General features: G+C 46.3%; 1 protein-coding gene across 1 annotated transcript in view; it reads left to right on the forward strand.

The window, feature by feature from the left end:
* Positions 1-17,194, forward strand: part of CFAP46 (cilia and flagella associated protein 46) — a 1,558,477-nt gene that overhangs the window by 1,036,254 nt on the left and 505,029 nt on the right. Inside the window, exon 45 of the mRNA XM_086922533.1 lies at positions 825-1,004. Coding sequence (XP_086778659.1) covers positions 825-1,004 — 180 coding nt within the window. The remainder of the gene's footprint in view (positions 1-824; positions 1,005-17,194) is intronic.

Raw genomic sequence — 17,194 nt, forward strand, 5'->3', positions numbered from 1 at the left:
ACATTGATGTGCCCAACAAACTATCTTCAGTGGTTTCATGCACCTCCAGGGCTGGGGCTTCTGCTTATAGGATGTGGATTGCAGAGATGCCTGTTGCTTGGTGCTAAAGCTGTAACAGCAGCATAGTGAAGGTAGAAATTAGACTCTGGGATTTACTTTGTTCAACGCAATGCTTTATTGACAATATTGATGGTTACAGTCCAATATTTTACCTTACAATTAACATTATTGAATGTTGTTACTATCCTCATTGATCTTAATGGAAGTCTGATGGTGGATTACACATGATTGATGACACTCTGACAAATACTGTAGGCCTACTTCATTGATGAAGAGTCCCCCTTATGTTGTGATATTGAATCTAGTATAGTATAGGTGCGGGCACTGTGATGATGTGTTAATGGCTTGCTGGGGGTGTAGCCTGCCTGAGGGTGTCACAGATGGTATTTCCATCTACCAGATTATATATGTTTGTTCTTAATGCATGTGTCATAAAGTATCTTTCCTTTTTCTAAGAAATAATCACTGGCTGGACAAATATTTGAGTAGTGTTGCGTACCAGGGAGTTGGGGTTGCTAGCCCACACCACCTCCCTTGAGTAGGCCCTAAATTGCTTTTGGCTACCTTGCAAGAGTTAAGAGCTACACTGGGGTATTTGGTTCCCAGTAAAGATAATATGCCAGACCAATTACTTAGGAAGGAGTCGCATCCTTCACAGTTTATAACACAATTTCTTACTGTGTCATTTAATTCAGCAGAATGGCTAAACGTGCAATACCGTCACTAGTTAGGAATACAATATTTAACAGCATTGTGTTTTACAGGTGAAAAGGGTATTGGTTCAGAAGTACCTGTCTCAGGCTTCAGAAGTGCTTATGCAGTCCATGAACATTGCCATGAACAACCACTGTATTGCCACACTGGCTGCTGCTAGTCTTGAAACAGTATTATGCCTTGGGAATTTTGACCCAGGATCAGCCGGGACATATTTAGCTCTACATCAGGTAATTAATTAAATGGTTCTTAAACTTTTAATAATGTGTACTGAAATATTGTACTCTAGGTAAAATTGTAAATGTATTTTGTTAGTCAGCATTGACTCTTCTCTTGAGTAAACTATTATATAATATGTTTCCACATCAAAATATGATCTTTGAACAATTTTGAAACTTGATCATTAGGCGTTCCTGTGGCTTCCTGTGGCTTCCTGTTTCTGTCAATGTTTATATGGAACAGTGTGTGTGTTTTTTGTCTGCACTCTCTTTAATTTATTTGATGAGCCCTTTGGCAAATATTTTCCATTTTCTTAAGGCTCAAAACAATAAGCACATACTTGTTTATGACAAAGATATTAGGACAGACCTTGTTTGCAACAGTCGTAAATAAAACTCGTCGCATGTTTTTATAATTTGTAGAGAAAAATGACCGTTTCAGACCAAGACGTTCAGGTCATGCAATGTCTGCTTTATTGCGATGAATAAAATGACTGTGATGTTCTTAACTTCAAGCTCCTCTAATGCAGAGAATCTACCCTTTTGTCAGGGAAATTTAGGAGGGCTTTGTGGAATCTCATCTTTCTCCGATGAGTATCTTGAGGTAGAAGAAGCCACCAACTCAAGTTTTCTTTAAAACATACTTTGACCGAAGGCCTTTGACTTATCCGAAAGTGTGCACACAGAAATCAGCTACACATACAAAAAGTCTCAGCGATATTTAAATTCTGCTCCAAATAAACACTGTGGAAGCAATAAAGCTCTGAGTGAAAGTAAAGTCTGTGAGGGGGGCAATATGACAATTTCAACATTTATTTAGCTGTTGCATCCAGATACAATATCAAGTGTTACAAGAAACAATAGTGGTTACATTATAAAAAGCGTAATACTGACCAAATAGAGAAAATAACAGTTTGACAAATAGAGAATGGGAAATGGGAAAAAGAATTGAAAAAATGTGCAGTAGGGTTCTATTTCATACAAATTAGTTCAGATGGAAGCACAAGAGATATATTTTATGCATTTTGCCAAAGTATAAGGGGCTCTCTTGTTTTTTGTGCTTTTTTTTAGTAGAGGAGATCATTTTTTTCCAGAAGTTAGTTGTTGCTTAAGTGATAAATAATAGGAAGATGCCCATTCTTCCACAAAATGTATTTTCAGTATAGGAAACTATGTTAAACTTCCTGGTGTATCATGTTCTTTGGTAAGCAAGGACAAAATGTATTTGCCAGGGTTTCTCAGGAGGCATACACAGCTGGTTTGGGACATTAGTGTTGAATATAAATTTACAATTGTCAGTAATGAGTTGTCTGTTTGACTGGGTTGGGGCAGTCCTAATGGATACAGGGATGTCATTTCAGATCATGGCTACTTAGATGTGGAAGGCCTGGCCTGTTGCCTTGCATTATTCTTGTTTTTCTCTTGTGAACATTTGTCTTCAGTCTGATGGTGTCCTGGCTGTGGTTGTGAAGCGAGCCCTCAGTGATATAGAGCATGTCGGGCAGATAGACAGGAGTTCATGTTGTGATGGCTTTGTAGATGATGCAGGTGGGTTTGAGGATCGTGTGCAGCTACAGGATTTTCATTATGGTTGGGTAAAATGGACAGATTTCTTCAGAACCGTGATTATACTTGATACTTCCTGTTGGATGCCCTCAAGGAAACCAGTGTTGAGTGCAGTTGGTCATGGGGCAGGGCTCACTTCTTTTCAACTTTTCGGCGGGATCTGAAAATCTCAGGGCCAGCACTAAAGGAGCATGTCAGATTCTATCCTAGTGTCAGAGGAGACTTCAAAAGGTCTGTAGGGGTGGCTGCTTGACCACAATTGGACCAGTGGCAGACACCTCTGCCTCCCCAATCCAGAGCTGATAACAGTGACAGATGCATCACTGCTGCCTTGTGGAGATCATCTGGGAGAGGTGAAGATCAAATGACATGGGTCTCTGGTGGAGGCCCGTCCCCACAACAGCTTGTTAGAATTGTGGGCCAACTGTTTGGCATTGAAAAAACCTTCCAGCTGTTCGTCAAGGGCTAACTGGTGCAGATCACCCCAGACAACACAACTGCCATGTGGTATTGCAACAAACAGGACGAAGTGGGGTCCTGGGCCCTGTGCCAGGCGGCCCTGTACCTCTGGAACTGGCTGAAAAGTCAGGGCTATTTGCTGATCAGGGACTACTGACAGGATCTTCAAACGCCAAGGTGGTCAGTCTTAGTTGGTGACTTATAGTGGATTATGAATGGCAGTTACAACTGGAAGTGGCTCAGGGCTTCTCCTAGTAATAGAGAGAAACATGTCTGGATTTCTTCGCCAGCGCTGAGAATGTGCAATGTCCACTCATTTGTGCAGCAGAGTTCCTAAAAAGGCTCTCTTGTGGAGAATCATTTAACCTAGAGAGTTCCGGGTGCTTTCCAGTTCTGCCCACATGGCATGATGAGATTGTATAGAACAGCACTCCCACCATGGGGATGCTGCCATTAGACTTTGATCAACGCTAGCAAAGAACTCAGGATCATCAAATTTCGGTCCACAGGTGTTTACAGTAGTGATGTTTATCATACCTAATATACCTTACACCATGAAAAAGCTCCCCTCGTTATCTGTAGAGACCGTGACTACTTTCCCGATCAATATTGCAAAACCCCTGGAAAATGTGGAAAATTAAGAGAAATGCCAGTGGAAACTTCAGCCTCTGGCAAATTGGCTTTTTTCACTTTGTGCAAAGTGGATTTCTTGTAATAGTGCAATGTCTTCTTTGTATCTATGGAGGGATTTGATCAGGTCCCTGGCTTTACAGTAATTGTTTACCCCTCTCACATTATAAGTCATCAGTCTTGCCCTTCACTCAGACCTTTCGACTCCACTTTCTTCCAGCACAATCATTGTGGAAAGAAATGTGTACTTAGAAAATGAGTACCTCGCCACATGCGTCTTATTAGTGGCCATCTGAACATCCCACTCCTCCCACATCGAGCCCCACCTCCTGGATGAACTTTCCCCAAATAACACAACTTCTACAAAAACATAAAATTAACAATTAAATCTAATCTGCAGCTTTTGATACTTCAGATCAGAGTCTCATTGATACTGTTTTTGCCCAAAAACATTTTAGCTTGAAAAATGTCTAACATATTGGAGAATTAATACACTCTGTCCACCAATATTTTAATGGGTTTTCCAATCGGTGAACAGTTCCAAACGCCCTCTCATAGCGATTACCATCTACTTTTAGGTGTATACGCATATATTATTTACTAGAAGTCAATCTTTGTGTCCATTGAGGCAAAATTCCCTTTAATTTCCAGGAGGATAGCTTTTACGTCTACTGCCTCTTAAGACTCATTCTTCTGCATGGCATCAGGAGGATCCTCATAGCGAGGTTTGCACTCCTGTGAACAGGTAGTTTTTCTGCTTCCTTCAAACACAACCTTAGATTGTCTTCCATTTGCATTACCCATTTAGCTTATGCTCCTCTGCCCACTGCGACATTGTGGCCAACACTTCACCACCATGTCTTTTTTACATCGTCAGGAAAATCAGAGTTTGGCTGGATTGCTATTAGCTGAAGCCAGTTATGTTAGTGGAGTTATAGTGCACCACTATTACACTTAGTCCAGCACACGTGTAAGCCAGTTCATCAGCAACCACCAGGGACGCATACAATACAGTATATTAGACTCAGTATATCTGCGTGCAGTTACTGGGCCTTACGGTGATCAAGTGTTTTTAAAATCTAGGTACTCCGGTCCCCCTTCTCACCTTCAGCATCCCTGGTCTTTGCCAGAATGTGTAGAGCACCTCAGAGCAGGCCGCCTTGATATGTATAGGCCACATTTCCCGCAGGCTGAGCATAATCATAAGCCACCTTGTTTATGACTTGTGCGCAACACGCATCACACTCACCCGCCTGCATTTTTCTTCAGTTGAGGACACCGGGGCCAGTACTCATCTGTGAGCTATTCAAAATGGGACCTCTGCTGGTAGGATGCAGGTGTCTGTTCCTCACACCAGAGGAGAGGTAGGAGTGCCCCCTTACAGCGCACTTTTGGCATGTCCCATGATGCAGTACTCTTTTCTCCGCAGTATAACACTGCCTGCACTGGTGTTCAGCATTTGCTTTCTGCGTTGCAGATCTATGGTTGGTCTGGGAGCCCAACGCAAGCTGCCTGTCCAAGAAGCTGTCCACGATGAACCAGCACAAAGATCACTGTTGCACCTACTCTCCTTTCAGATCAACTACAGTGGGTCAGGGACAGGGCCTCTGCAATGCTGCATCATCCCTGCTTCTTCTAGGCCGCCAACTCCCAATCTTCCTCATTTGCGTCTAACAGGCTTTCCAGTTTAATTGGTGGCATCATGGCATGCATTCATCTCCCTTCGCTGTTCTGCATTTAGGCAGTGCATTCACACCAATTAAATTAGTTGATTTAGGAAATTAGTGCATCAGACTTTAGCTCCAGATGCGGGAGCTTTATTAAAGGGGGGCCATTTTGTTTAGTGCTGTGTAATCCACCCACCCGCGCCTCCCTTCACCTCCAGAAGTATTGAGGGACTACTCCACCAGGGCCAAGGTTGCCACAACTGAGTTATCCCATGGAGTGCCTGTTCTGGATATTTGCCAGGCTGCAACACATTCACACAGCATTACTGACTTCACAACCAGGTCCGCCGGGGAGACCAATTTGACCATTTGGTCCTACAGACTCATCATTGGACGAGTTACTGCCTGCTGTGGTATCTATTCTTAAGGTGAGAACTGTGTAGTTAGAAGTTTCCATTGGCAATGCTTTTCTAGTGTATACTCTGTATCACTGCAGATTCCTCACTGCCCTCCCACGTCCGTGTTCTGTGGAATGAAAACTCTTCCATCCCAAAAGGTTTGTATTAGAGATCTTCACACTGGCATGAATAATTGGTTTTTGGGCTTCGGATCTGAGGGCACGAACAATGTCCAGAAAGAAACTGATGTACCCATGCTAGGGTGGCACCTATATGCTGCTCCAGTCTTCACTTCTGGTGTGGATCAGGGTTGATGTAGAGTTAACATTTCCACCTTGTCTGAAGTATCAGAATTGCACCCTCTTTATTCAAATCACCTGTTGTGATGAGATTTTTTAAAGGTTTGAAACATTTACTTCGGCTTAAACCCTATGTGATGCCACAGTGAGACTTCAATTTACTGCTCCATTTGTTATCGCGCATCCCTTTTGACACACTGCACATTTTATTTTGGGTAGGCTATTACCCTTCTTCCACACTCTGATCCTCCTCATCCAATAGCAACACATGTGGGACCTGTCCTTTCTGCAATTTCAAATCCAGTATCCCTATTCGGATCAGCTGGGACCGAACTCCTGTGCACTGCGTCGACTTGCCTTTGCCAAGGCTTGTTGGCTCTGTACTCCAGAGATCTTTGGGCTACAAGAAGCTCCAGCTTCCAGCATCTCGTCCTTCCAAGATCAGCATTCTCACCACATTCTCTGCACAATGTGCCTTCACCTTTGGTGAGCTGCTCGAGGTCCTATTGCGCCTCCTGTGCCTCCGGCCTGTGGGTCCTCTTGAGGGTTGTCTTTTTCTCCAGTGGGTTCTCCTGCTTGCCCTGGGCCTGCTCGGAATCTTCTGCTTGTGGTGAGTCCCTTGGACCTTGCTGGTCCTAACGTTGATCCTTCCTCACTTTCCATGCCTGTTGCAGCAGCCAAGGCTTGTTGGTGTTCCCGCCAGTCACCGAGCCCCAGGTTCTCGACTTACGATGTGACACAGCCTGTGCATGGTTCCTGGTCTTCCTCAGCATTGCCTGGTCCTCACAGCTGCAGCATCAAGGTCACTGTCAACCATATTGAACAGTCCACCATCTTTGGGCATTGCTGTTCCGTACCTCCAGGCCACCACTGAGTGGCATAGACTCTGTCCCCTCTACTTGCATACTCTTCCCTTCCAGAATCCACCCTTGGATTCCACCAGACTCTTGCACAGTCTTCTTCAGCAGCATCTTTCCTGAGGTCCTTCACTGTGGTCTACGGCTGTTTCCGATGTCACTTTGCACCTATGCACCCAGCTTCCCTGGTGTAGGTATCCTGGTTCCTGGATTTTCCATGGGAGGGGTGATTCTCCAACCTTCTGTCTTCCAGGGGGTTTCTTCAGGGTCCACTAGGAAGGGTCCTTCTTCTTCAAAACTGCTACAGCTACTTTCCCGTTGACTTCTATTGAGCACACAGCTGTGCTTCCACTCTGCATACAGCCTCCGTGGGGTTCCTGGATACTTACCTTGGGTGGTTCCTTGTGTCCACAGCACCTCTGGGACTCCTGGTCCAAGTCCTGACTTTGGTCACAGTTTGCATTCCACTTTCTTAGCATATGATTTGTTCTCCCCCTGGAGACCACTGTGTTTTGTGCTTACTTACTTTTTTACATTTGAAGTATTGTTGTGTATTTGTGTTTATATCTCCGGGTAGGAGATATTCTAATGAGTTAGTGAGTGTTGTGTAATAAACAGACATATTTTATATATATACTGTGTGGTTCATTTTAGTTTAAACTACACTACGTGATTAAACCTGGTAAAACAAGCTGCTAACACTCCTTCAAGATAAGCCTGTAGGCTGCTCTCCACAGCTACCACTTTGAGAGCTTTCAAAGGTTATCAAAGACCACTAAAATCGCCATAAGGGTTTCCTGGAATAGTGCCAGGATCTTCACTTAAATTAATGTGCAGCATACACTAAGGCAGCCTCCTACAAAATCTCCCTATATAGTCTGACACCTGGGGAATATTCCCAAATGGAAGAATCTGTGGCTCGTTAGAGTATCCACCAGAAAAATTGTTATTGAAGAGAACTTGTTCATTGAGACACAACCTGTTATAACATTTTGACAATGAGAGGGAAAGTTGCATTGCAAACATAGGATGACATTGCTTGGTGGCTAGCCACCCTTACTGCAGTTATTGCCAACCTCAGCATTTCTGTCAGCCTGCTGCTTCAGCTCTTTTTTTGACATAAGCCACAAACCTAGACTAGGAAGAACAAGTCAACTGGCGTTGTGTCAGAGTTCAGGAGAAAAGCCACTAGCCCACCATCTTGGGGGCCATGGTGAAAGTACTTTTAACTTGCAAGCCTCCATAGTAACTCATGCCATATGAGCAGAAAGCTACACCTCATAAACGTGCAACTAACTATGCATACTCCCAATGAGGTCACTTCTTCCATATTCGGGTAGTAGAAACCCATAGTAACACGTCCCAATAGTGTGTCGCTTTGGATTCAAATCAGTGGCGTAGCAAGGGGAGGCGGGGAGGGTTTGTGGTTGGTCCGCTCCAGGGGGCATGAGTTTTGGATGCAAAGGACTCGCCACCCCCCCTTACCTGTGGCCATGCGGGGCGGTAAACGCATGATTGGTTTAACAGCACCCCCCTACCCCACTCTCCACTCTTACGGTCGTCGCGGGGCATCAAAGGTTGGGACCGCCAAGCGCGGCATAAGGCCTTGCTACCCCACTGATTCAAATGACTGATTTGAATTTGTAAACATTAACTGGACTTCAAAACAATTTTAGGTCAATTTGTGAGTTTTTTAAACAGACATTAAGGTGTTAAAGCAATGCCCACCATCATATTAACGTTATAATCTGTTTTTCAGTTTTTTTTAATCATATTTATCTCATCCAAAAGTTCCATGCGCCTTACCCGCCAACCACTGTTCTGCACGGCCTACTAGAATGCAAATTTCCTGAAGGTGTTCATTTTCTCTGGTCGTTTGTCCTATTTCAGGTTTTATGGCGTTGGAGTCACTTCAGCAAGTGATGGTTACAGACTCCGGCCAAACCTATTTTCTGGGTCTGTGGATGCGCTTGTTGGATTTTGCGGTGTGCATGTCTGGTAGAAATGGAAACATTTGTAAGTGGTGAATAATGCCAGCGAAGAGAATGTTGTTGCAATATCATTTAACGCGGGCCCTCGGTTGCTCAGTGCTGCTGCAATCCAGTGTGTGGATTGCGCATGTTATGTTATGTTAGTATGTATTTATTAAGCGCTCGTACGCCCGGGGGCTTCATGGCGCTATAGAAGAGAACACAACACAGCAGTTAAAAGATGGAAATAATAAAACTTAGCAATAAGCCTGTGAGAATAGCCAGGTTTTAAGGGAGTGTCGGAAGCTAAGAAGGTTACCGCATCCTGCGCATAGGTTCACAAACACACAAAGCCGCTTTTAACCCAAAAGTTATTAGGCTGTCATAGTTTCATTCCTCCATATACCAAGATAGATGACACTTCTGCAGTCCACCTGGGTTGTACCTTACCTCCACCCAGTCACGTTTACATGCGTCATGAAGGCATAAACTGGAGGCAGAGTAGTGTTCGGGTTCTGGGCAAATGAGGAAGCTGCTTCCCTAGCCCTAGGCAGGAATTCTCAGCCACGTTTAATGTTGGGACAAGAGATAACTCCTTTTCTCCCCCTTGTCCATAAGTCCAGTAGAGAGAGTTACACATAACGCTAGAAGTGTCACCCCACACATTCTATCATAAGAGCATCGCCTTGTGCAGAGGGCTGCCCCATCTTCAGGTATCCTAGGCCCTATTGTATCAATTCCCAAAACACGCAGCAGTTCCTCAAACACGCAGGGGCAGATTTACAAGCCCCGTACGCCACTTTTGCGCCGCCGTTGCGTCACATTTGTGATGCAGCGGCGGCGCAAAGCCAGCGCCATGCTGCGGGGTATTTACAAAGTGACGCATCTAGGGAGATGCGTCACGTTATAAAGCCGGGGTGGGGGGGGGGCGTTCCGGCACAGTAACGCCTCAGAAAAGTGGCTGAGTGAAATCTACAAGATTTCACTGAGTCACTTTTTTCCGACCCCGCAGCGTGTAGCAGGCGTAAGGAGGGACGCAGCCCTGCTAGTATAGGGCGCCCCCGAGCAGTGCTGGAGTTGCGTCGCTCTTGCAACACAACTCCAGTACTGCGTCACCTTTACGGCATCAGATGCGTCACACATCTGTCTATTCTTGCGCCAGCGGCGCATCCATGGTGGCGCAACAGGTGTCTGCCGTGACGCTAAATAACTGGTGTATCCCTGCTGATCTGGAGTGATGTGCCAGTTATTGTAAATCTGCCTCGCAGAATGGGTAAAAACCTTTTCTACGTGAGGTCCAAAGTTTATACAAATTAGATTCATGTGACATACATTTCCACTTGCTTTCATTCTGTGCACTTTTTAGGAACCCAGTTTATGATATCTATTACCATGCAAACATTAATAGTGTCCTACATTACAATACTCCAACGTCAATGTTGTGAAAACGGTTATATTCCACGCTATGAGAAGAAATTATTGAAGTTTAGAATTGTAAGTCACATGTGCCATCTAGTGGCAGGTTAACAGTTCTGGAGCTACATTGTATCTAACAGAAAAAAAGATTTAACTACATGTTACTGAAAGCTGAGATCGTAGTTGAAAACCGTTGAGGACCAAACGTGTAACAGTAATGGGTTCAAACAGACAGTGACTGATTGAAATATCTCTGACTTTCTTATTAAGTAAAACTACCAAATTGAAAAAAGTGGCTCTGGTTTATGAAGCGCTTTATTTAGCATGAAATCGCTTTTAAACACAAAAGAAATGATGCGAGTTGAAGAATGAAGAACATCAGAAGGCATAACGATAACTTTTTTTCTGTGCGATGGCTCCTACAGTTTCTGCAGCTTCGTGGATCTGATTCCATATTTTGCAGTGTAGAATGGCTTTTTTTCGTCTGTACAAAATTTTGCAGGGGTGTTTTGCCCCCTGTTTAAATTTATTATACTTGGCAGATAACTAAGTGGTGCTAGTTGGTGAAAGCAAATTTAGAATAGCAGTTCCCATGTGCAAGTCAGGAAAATACTGTCACTTTTGAAAAGTAGCAGTTTCGCAAAATTTTGCGGCGTAAATTACCTCCAGCAAATTGTGTGCCACGCAGTACGACGTTCTAAGGACAACATAGCACATAAAAAAATAGTTCTACTTGATGCAAATTGTCATTGTCCCAAAAAGTTATTATTGTTTGCTATTCTTCACTAAAGACTGTACGTATAAAACCCTTTAGTACTTGAATTATTGAATTGTGGGGCATGTGTACAAGGAGTTAATGCCACCTTAGCAGCACATTTTTGATGTTATTGCAGCAATTTTTTTATTGCCATATGTACAAGCTGTCGCTAACCTCGGTTAACAGCAGTTTTCCAGAGAAAACGTACATAGAAAAGAACGCCACTTCTGTTAGCGTTTCCCGTGCAAAAACGGCTGCTAACCCCACTTTGCGATATTTACAAGGGAATCCTTGAAATTTGGAAGACTAAAAAATCTGGCTCTAACTGCAGTTAGACCAGAAAATAGCTGCTCTTAAACATGAAGATGACACTTGGGGCCTCATTTCAGCAGGTTTTGCTGCTGGACAGCGCAACAAACAATGCTGCTCCGCTGCCCTGCGACAAAACTACTGGGCAGGAATGCACACCATCAATAAGATGGTGCGTATTCCTGGGCCTCAGTCATGAAAAGTTTTGCAGCGCTGTGACAAGACAGCGCTGCAACACTTTTCACTACGCCCTTCTTGCGACACCAGGGATGCGCTGTATTCACTGGACAGCGCTTCCTGTTGCAAGTAATGACAGATACTTCTGAAATCCTGACGTGTCAGCACTACAGTCACGCATTGCTGCAGTTATGTCACAAGCATGACACAACTCCAGCAATGCATTGGGCCAGCCTATCCCTGTGGCATTGTGTCACCCTTACGCCTGCCATCAAGCAGGCTTAAGGTACTGACGCAGTGCTGTCCTACAATAGTCGCAGAAAAATCTGATGGATTTCACTGTGGCACTCCTATGAGCCTTTGTTGCGTGAGAATGCCCACCCTGCATACATCATATCTGATGCAGGTATAGTGTGGCACAGGGCTTCACAAGGTCACGCATATGCATAGATGTGTTACTGTGCAAATACAGTGCAACATGGTGCAAGAATCATGCTGCAAGTGCGTCAAGAACATGACGCACCAGCGGGGTGAAACTGTCAGAAGGGGCTTATGAATAAGCCTCCCTGTCTTTTTCCCCTACGTTGGTGCACAATGACTGCCATGTACCAACGCAGTCACCCTTGTGTCATGGTTCAAGGGTGACTGTGTTGCGTATTTGATTGATGTTGTAGCTCTATCACTTCTCGAGACGTCTGCAGGGCGTCTGGAGTAGAGGAGGGCAGGAGTGAACAAGTTGGCCTCTTGGGTTGTTGTTTGCTTGGTCTTTTCCTGAGGGGTGCCAGGGTTTTGGCGCAGTTGGAGATCGATCGGTGGAGGCTGCGCGCTGTGGTGTTGTCGTCTGTAAGCGTTGGCGGAGTGGTGATGATGAGGGAGTTGACGAGAAGTTCTTCGGTGGCCTTGATCCAGCTGCAAGGGGGAGCGATGATGGCTGTGGTGTACAGTTGGCATGGTGAAGACATGATGTAAATAATGATGGTCTGTACAGAAGAGTTAGTTGGAGTGGCTGTAGTTAAAGTTCCCCCTGGCGGAGCAGACGTGCCCAGCTAAGTGGGGTGATACGGTGACTAGCTGCTTGAGTCTGATGTTGTCGAGGTTCTCCTGGAGGGGGGTGGTGTTCTGGTCACTGGGGTTGTCCAGGTGGAACGTGAGGTCTCCGAGTAGGATGTAGTCGGTGGATGGGAGAGCCTGGGGTGCAGTGAGGTCTACAATGGCATTGGTGAATGGGGGTCCATGTCCTGGGGGGCCTGTAGATGAGTATGCCGCAGAGGATGGCATTGGGGTTGGTCCGGATCTGGAAGTGGAGGTGTTCCATGGTCACTGTTGGGTCATTAGAGTGTGTGGTCAGTCAAGAGACCAGATGCCCAGCTGGGTAGGACACTCTGAAGGGTCATTGGGACGTTAAATGGATGGTAAACAAATTGTTGATTAATAAATGCCAATACAATATGTTAAAAAAAATAAGAATAGAGTGTGGTCAGTCTGAGTGTGCTTTTGTAGATGATGGCAATGCCCAATCCTGGACTGTCGGGGTGGTCCTTGTGGGTGATTTAGTAGCTATCAGGGATGTAGCTGGCGATGTCTTGTCCGGAGCAGAGGTTGGTCCAGGTTTCCATGAAGAAGGCGAGGTCTGAAGAGGTGGTGCCGAGGAGGTCCCAGATTTCAGTTGCGTGTTTATAGAGTGACCACTCTTTGAGGAGGATGCAGTTGAGCCAGTCTGGTGCGCTGTTGGTCGGCTGGGCGGTAAGAGGCACTGGTGTGCTGATGTAGCAGAAGGTGCGTTTGTAGTTCCGACAGGCATAGGGTTCAAGAGAATTCTACAGTGTTGCTAGATGGCAGGCGATATGGCATCAAGAGTTGATGGCGAGGAGGGTGCTGGCGTCGTATCGGTGGAGTGTCCAAGAGGAAGGGTCCTTGGTGCTGGGCGCAGTCCAAGGGTGGACGGACTCAGACCGGCTTGCCTATGGCTTGTATTTGGCACAACTGTGGTACGCCTGCTGCGCATGGCCGCACAGCGGCTGCCATTGAGTAATGCTGCAAGGGGACTGGGCAGCTGGGATGCAGGAAATGTGGGAAAGGACACTGGAGGGGGCTTGGATGTGGGGGTGGGTGAGCGGAGGTTGCAAATATTATTTCATATAATTCTTACCTCAAGGCTGGGTCCCGTGTCTTCTGTGCTCTTACTCTCCTGAGTCTGATTCCAGCTAGGCGCCCTCCCCTAAGCCAATCACAATGCTGCAATGGAGCATTTTGATTGTTCTTGAGCGCCATAGCAAGGCGTTCAGCCAGGGGCTGGAGGAGTGGGCATTTTCTCTGTGCAGGCTGTAATGCAGCCTGAATTGCGGACAGGGAAGTGTGCATTACTGCTTTTGGCAGCCTGAGAGGGCGGACCAAACAGTCATTGCACACTTGAATGGGCATACCACGCCACCTCCGCCCTGCTCCGTGAGTAGAGCAGCCCCAATTATAGGAAACATAGAATGCGTACATCAGAAAGTTATGATCATGTTATTATTTTTCCTCTTCCTGCCCTGCTTGAAAGCTATGGGTAGAAGCTCTTCTGCCATAGCGGATGAGCCACCATTGGAAGTGTGTCACTCACAGGTGCTAGGCTTGGGCGACTTGACCCCAGGCCTCCTGCCCTATGCGTCCCATTTTCTCCTCACCTGGGCATTGACACCGTGGTGAAATCTGCTGCACTGTCTTCAAATCTGTGACTCTGCCAGCAGGAGCCTCAGCCAGGCGGGATTTCACAAGCTAGGGTACCGCAGTCTACGCCAAGTCCCTTGGGGAACCTCCGGATGCAGGTGATGCAACAGGGCCCCTTTAGGCGTGATGTTGCAGCACTCCTGCCACACAAGATCGACGCAGCTCAGGGGCCTCACCCTTCACAGCATCCGGCCAGTGCAACATCCTCCGGCCTGTGATGCAGAGAGGCATGGCCGACCATTGGTTGTTTCCTCTGTGCAACTTGGTGTAGTGGTGGTGCGTGGTATGCGATGCAGACCTCCCAACGTTGGTGCGCAAGAGCACCTCTACTGGTCACAGCTCCAAGGAGCACCAGTAGGTCTTCTCACACAGGTCAGCAACGTGTCTCTATGCCACCTGGCAGACTTCACCACCAGCATCTCACTCCGGGGCCCAGAATCAGACCTAGCGAGGCCTTTTGGCCCGGGGGACTGTGTGCGCTATCAAGGTTTTGGATGCCATGGTGTTGCAAGCAGTGCGCAATGATAAGTGATGCATCACTGGTTTTGCCCAGCGATGCGCCTCTTTTCATGACTGTGGCCCTAGATTTCCTATTCCTCTGGGACTCTGGCTGGTCATCCTAGCTGTTGGGGGCTTTGGGGGGTTGTTGATCTTTGCTGCACTTGGCCCTGGCTGCTCCAATCTGCATAACATTGATTTTGTTTCCTATATTTTATTGGGGTGGTCTTAAAGGCTATTTTAGCCTCTAGAGGCAAAAAAACTCACTATAGGCTGACTAACCTGAGTTTTTTTCCCACAAATTGCCAACAAATTGGCCTTTCGTCCGTTTTAGCCCGCTAACGCCAGAATTTGTATCGCCTTCACGTTAGTGTTAACAGCAGTTTTCACCACAGCTACCTGGAACTATCGCCATGTTTCGACGTATTGTAAATACACCACTAACAGGGTAATAGTTTTTGGTGATAGGCCGCTGTAGCGGATTCGGGCAGAAGCGGTACAGGAGTGAAGGGCAACAGACGGGTTTTGGTAACTGTAGGCTTTATTGCGGCCAAAAGTAAATCTGAACAAGTCTTTCTGACACGGATGGGTCTCCGAGGTGATTGACTCCGTGAGGGCCTTGGATGCCGGTGCTTGTCATCAATCCTCCGATAGCCGTCCGGGCTCCGTCGGGGCTTGCGGTCCTCTGCGTCCGTCTTTGCTTTCCAGACTCGGGACCCAAAACGAAAGGAAAGAAAGCACTAGGTGATGTCTCACATGTAATCGGTGTAGGGGAAGGGAGTGAGAAAGCACAACCACCCGTGACTCGTTATCTATGTACAGTGTAAGTGCGGGGACAGGGAGTGCTCGGGAACAGGGAACCGGGACAAGGGGATACCACTAGGGTGCACTGGCTCCGCCCTTTCATCCCACCCAACCCCTGATCTTCTCACGCACCTGGAGTAGCCACACACCTCCCCCAGGTGAGTAGCTGGGCCGCTCGTGGTAACGTTGGCCTCCAGGCTTTTCCTCCGTCTCCGGGGACTCTCCTCCTTCCTCCGATCTGCTGGGCTTCGGCTCCGTAGTTCTCCGTTTGCTTTCTTCCTCCTTCCGACTTTCCACACTCTTCTCCCTCCGGGTGTACAAACACACTATGTCTTCCGGCTCTGTCGTATTTGACGTCGGCACGTCGTCCTGTAAGCCCGCCCACTCGTCCTCAGATCTTTCATTAAAGGGCCATACACACTCTTCGTCCATGTGAGTGTCCACCTCGTATTCAGTCCCTTGGTAGTCCGCCTGCTGAGAATGACAAGAGTGTGAGGGAGTGACATCACAGTTATCGGGGTGAGTCGGCGAGCCCACCCGTTACAGCCGCGTTAAGAAAACTGCTGCTAACTAGCGTTAGAGTTAGTTAGCGGCAGTTCTTGTACATATCCCCCTATGTTCACTGTCATAGATTCAACAAACCATTAAACAGCATGTTGACCTATGAATTTGATTTGAATTTTGTGTTTTATGTCTTCTCCCGGTGCCTAGAGTATGGAAACTAACTTGCTTACTAAAGGAAGAGAATTGGGCGTGCCTGTATTGGCGCTAGGCTGCTAAAACAGCACCAGCGATGGCAGAAAGGACAGGAATACATCATATTGGATAAATGCTGTGCATTCCTGACCTTTCCCTGTTACACAGGGCAGCGCAGCAAGGTGTCTTGCTGAGCTGCCCAGCACCACAAATTTCACAAATATGGTCTCTTAATATCGAGAATTCTGGTGCCAGATAAGGCTTCAATTGAGAAGTCAATCCTGAAGCTCTCATTAAGAGTGCCAACCCAACACCCTAGTCCACGCCGTCCGTGACAAAGTTGATATCTTTTTTGACTTCCTATATTATGCCTCAAAAACATTTATCAGGTAACTAAAAGTGAGAAAGATTTTTCTTGAGACCAATATTTCTTAAGGTTCCTAACCTGACCCCCCCCCTTTCAGGAACTGTTTGGTTCAGAGTCAGAATATATTCTGTTTCCTCACCCCATTAGGCATACTTATAACCCCGTACTGTGCCCACTCCAGCATAGCATGCAATCTTCTTACCCCTACATCTCTAATAAAAAACAGCCATTGTACGTTGTAGTTTTTTGTGGTAGTTGTTGGCCGTAGTTTTATTACCATTATATGCATAAGCATCTTTTTGTTTTTACATAATTGTATGACCCTGGCCATAAATCGTCATGGTAAAACGCCATACATTGCTTGTCAGAACTCATTGCTTGTCATAAATCATCTACACATCCTAGCTTTGTAAATCATCCTGAAAGTTCGCTGGTCCACTCTTTTGCAGGCCTATCTCATTTCTTGCCACTTCTGGGTCTTTAAATTGTTCTGTTGGTTTACACGCTCTTTGCGTGTGGGGGGTAGCCTCTCCCCGGAGTTAGGTTCCAACTCGCTACCTTGTTAATCTCTTTTGTGCCCTTCCGTCTGTCGGGGTCTGGGCTGCGAGCGGGATCTCTGTTTG

Source organism: Lissotriton vulgaris, chromosome 5 (assembly GCF_964263255.1).
Source record: "Lissotriton vulgaris chromosome 5, aLisVul1.2, whole genome shotgun sequence".
Lineage (NCBI taxonomy): Eukaryota > Metazoa > Chordata > Amphibia > Caudata > Salamandridae > Lissotriton > Lissotriton vulgaris.